Consider the following 3,201-nt stretch of genomic DNA (forward strand, 5'->3'; position numbering starts at 1 on the left):
AGTAGTAGTAGTAGTAGTAGTAGTAGTAGTAGTAGTAGTAGTAGTAGTAGTAGTAGTAGTAGTAGTAGTAGTAGTAGTAGTAGTAGTAGTAGTAGTAGTAGTAGTAGTAGTAGTAGTAGTAGTAGTAGTAGTAGTAGTAGTAGTAGTAGTAGTAGTAGTAGTAGTAGTAGTAGTAGTAGTAGTAGTAGTAGTAGTAGTAGTAGTAGTAGTAGTAGTAGTAGTAGTAGTAGTAGTAGTAGTAGTAGTAGTAGTAGTAGTAGTAGTAGTAGTAGTAGTAGTAGTAGTAGTAGTAGTAGTAGTAGTAGTAGTAGTAGTAGTAGTAGTAGTAGTAGTAGTAGTAGTAGTAGTAGTAGTAGTAGTAGTAGTAGTAGTAGTAGTAGTAGTAGTAGTAGTAGTAGTAGTAGTAGTAGTAGTAGTAGTAGTAGTAGTAGTAGTAGTAGTAGTAGTAGTAGTAGTAGTAGTAGTAGTAGTAGTAGTAGTAGTAGTAGTAGTAGTAGTAGTAGTAGTAGTAGTAGTAGTAGTAGTAGTAGTAGTAGTAGTAGTAGTAGTAGTAGTAGTAGTAGTAGTAGTAGTAGTAGTAGTAGTAGTAGTAGTAGTAGTAGTAGTAGTAGTAGTAGTAGTAGTAGTAATAGTAGTAATAAAAACACGCTTCCTAGTAGTAGTAGTAGTAGTAGTAGTAGTAGTAGTAGTAGTAGTAGTAGTAGTAGTAGTAGTAGTAGTAGTAGTAGTAGTAGTAGTAGTAGTAGTAGTAGTAGTAGTAGTAGTAGTAGTAGTAGTAGTAGTAGTAGTAGTAGTAGTAGTAGTAGTAGTAGTAGTAGTAGTAGTAGTAGTAGTAGTAGTAGTAGTAGTAGTAGTAGTAGTAGTAGTAGTAGTAGTAGTAGTAGTAGTAGTAGTAGTAGTAGTAGTAGTAGTAGTAGTAGTAGTAGTAGTAGTAGTAGTAGTAGTAGTAGTAGTAGTAGTAGTAGTAGTAGTAGTAGTAGTAGTAGTAGTAGTAGTAGTAGTAGTAGTAGTAGTAGTAGTAGTAGTAGTAGTAGTAGTAGTAGTAGTAGTAGTAGTAGTAGTAGTAGTAGTAGTAGTAGTAGTAGTAGTAGTAGTAGTAGTAGTAGTAGTAGTAGTAGTAGTAGTAGTAGTAGTAGTAGTAGTAGTAGTAGTAGTAGTAGTAGTAGTAGTAGTAGTAGTAGTAGTAGTAGTAGTAGTAGTAGTAGTAGTAGTAGTAGTAGTAGTAGTAGTAGTAGTAGTAGTAGTAGTAGTAGTAGTAGTAGTAGTAGTAGTAGTAGTAGTAGTAGTAGTAGTAGTAGTAGTAGTAGTAGTAGTAGTAGTAGTAGTAGTAGTAGTAGTAGTAGTAGTTGACAGAGGTACGTTTACACCGCTAGTTTTTTCTACCTCGGGCATGATTGGCAGAGAATGCTCAATGGCACTGAAGACACTGGCATGCCTGATTGCTGAGAAGAACGTCGACCTACACGTATCGGTTATCATGGGTCAGCTCCGTTGTAAGCTGTCAGTCTGCCTTATGCGATGGGCAGTCACCTGTTTGCGGGGTTCAAGATCGTCATACCGCCGCAACAGGATGAATTTCACGACGATGTGCAGGTTGCGGGCAGCCTGAGCGTGATAGTACCTGACAGACATTTGCCCAACATTGCCCCATGATTGGACATTGTATTGCATTGCTGCTCCATCTACATGGCTGTATTTGTGTTTCACATCTCCATTTCAAGTTTCCTAATAAAGATTGTGTCAAGTAGTAGTAGTAGTAGTAGTAGTAGTAGTAGTAGTAGTAGTCGTAGTCGTAGTGGTAGTGGTAGTGGTAGTGGTAGTGGTAGTGGTAGTGGTAGTGGTAGTGGTAGTGGTAGTGGTAGTGGTAGTGGTAGTGGTAGTGGTAGTGGTAGTGGTAGTGGTAGTGGTAGTGGTAGTGGTAGTGGTAGTGGTAGTGGTAGTGGTAGTGGTAGTGGTAGTGGTAGTGGTAGTGGTAGTGGTAGTGGTAGTGGTAGTGGTAGTGGTAGTGGTAGTAACAGTCCAACTAACTTCAGTAGTCATTCTTGGAATAAGCAATGATCCTTGCCATAATGCATTCTTATATACATGAACAAGCAATGATGGACATAACACCTAACAGCAGCAGCGTGATAATAGCAGGTGATAAGTGTATCCTATTCCTAGTGTTAGTAGTAACAGTGAATCTGTTACACCATTCCCCCCTCTCAACTGTCAGAACAGTACCAATTCGAAGGAACAGTTATGGTAACTAATGATCATGCATGGATATGTGGAATGCATGGTAGCCGAAAACAACACTGATGAACTCAAGATCCAGTGCATGTCCTCTGCAAATAACGCCTGGCTGGCAGGGAAGCACTATCCTAATCATGCAGAATGCTACATTTCTATTGCAACACGTAGAAACTAGCAATACAACTGTGGCTGCCAATTAAATAGCAATTTTATGAAAAACGGTCCAGGTAGGTTTTCAGCGGAATAATAGCGTTTCCTGCTTCATCCATCAAGTATTCCTCCGGCTCCCAGGTGGCATCTCGGTAGCCCTTCCATTTCACTAGGTACTGCGTGCGCCGTCCTCTCTTCTTGTGCGACAACACCTTTTCGACAATGTACCGCGTATGGCCATCCGCATCGGTTAGGGGTGGAGGTGCCGGCTGAGTACGGCCCGGTATCTCATTGCCATGGTACAGCTTGAGGGCAGCAATATTGAACACTGGATGGGCCCGAATGATTCTTGGAAGAGCTAATCTGTACGCATTCGGGGCCACTTTCTTCTGCACCTTGAACGGCCCATACCACTTGAGCCTTAATTTGTGTGAAGGCCTGTCTCGTTCCTCGGGCGTCAGCAGGAAGTCCCTGAAGACCAACACCTCATCCCCCTCCTTCAGGGCGTCCTCCACCCGTCCTCGATCCGCATACAATGATTGCCGGGCCTGCGCCGCCACGATGGCATCCTGTGCCTCACGTAGTGCCTCTACGCGGCCATCCAGCCATGACAGCGGACCATTCGTGTCCATGCCAGCTCCAGCTTTCTGCTTCGTCAATAAGCTCGAGGGAGTAACTGGATGGCATCCATGGTTGAGGAAAAATGGCGTGTTACCTGTTGACGCTTGATCGGCATTGTTGATCGCAAACTCACATAGCGATAGGAGTTCATCCCAATTGTTTTGCCTATGGTTGACGAAAGCTCTTAGCGTATCC

General features: G+C 42.1%; 1 protein-coding gene across 1 annotated transcript; it reads left to right on the forward strand.

The window, feature by feature from the left end:
• LOC135813690 (uncharacterized protein DDB_G0271670-like) lies at positions 1–1,230 on the forward strand (the record flags this gene model as incomplete). The annotated part of the gene is made up of 1 exon (XM_065326731.1): positions 1–1,230. A coding segment is annotated over one exon (1,230 nt), but the record flags the coding sequence as incomplete, so codon positions are not given.
• Between the last annotated feature and the right edge of the window lie 1,971 nt (positions 1,231–3,201).

The sequence above is a fragment of the Sycon ciliatum genome, chromosome 4, assembly GCF_964019385.1.
Source record: "Sycon ciliatum chromosome 4, ocSycCili1.1, whole genome shotgun sequence".
In the NCBI taxonomy this organism is placed as follows: domain Eukaryota; kingdom Metazoa; phylum Porifera; class Calcarea; order Leucosolenida; family Sycettidae; genus Sycon; species Sycon ciliatum.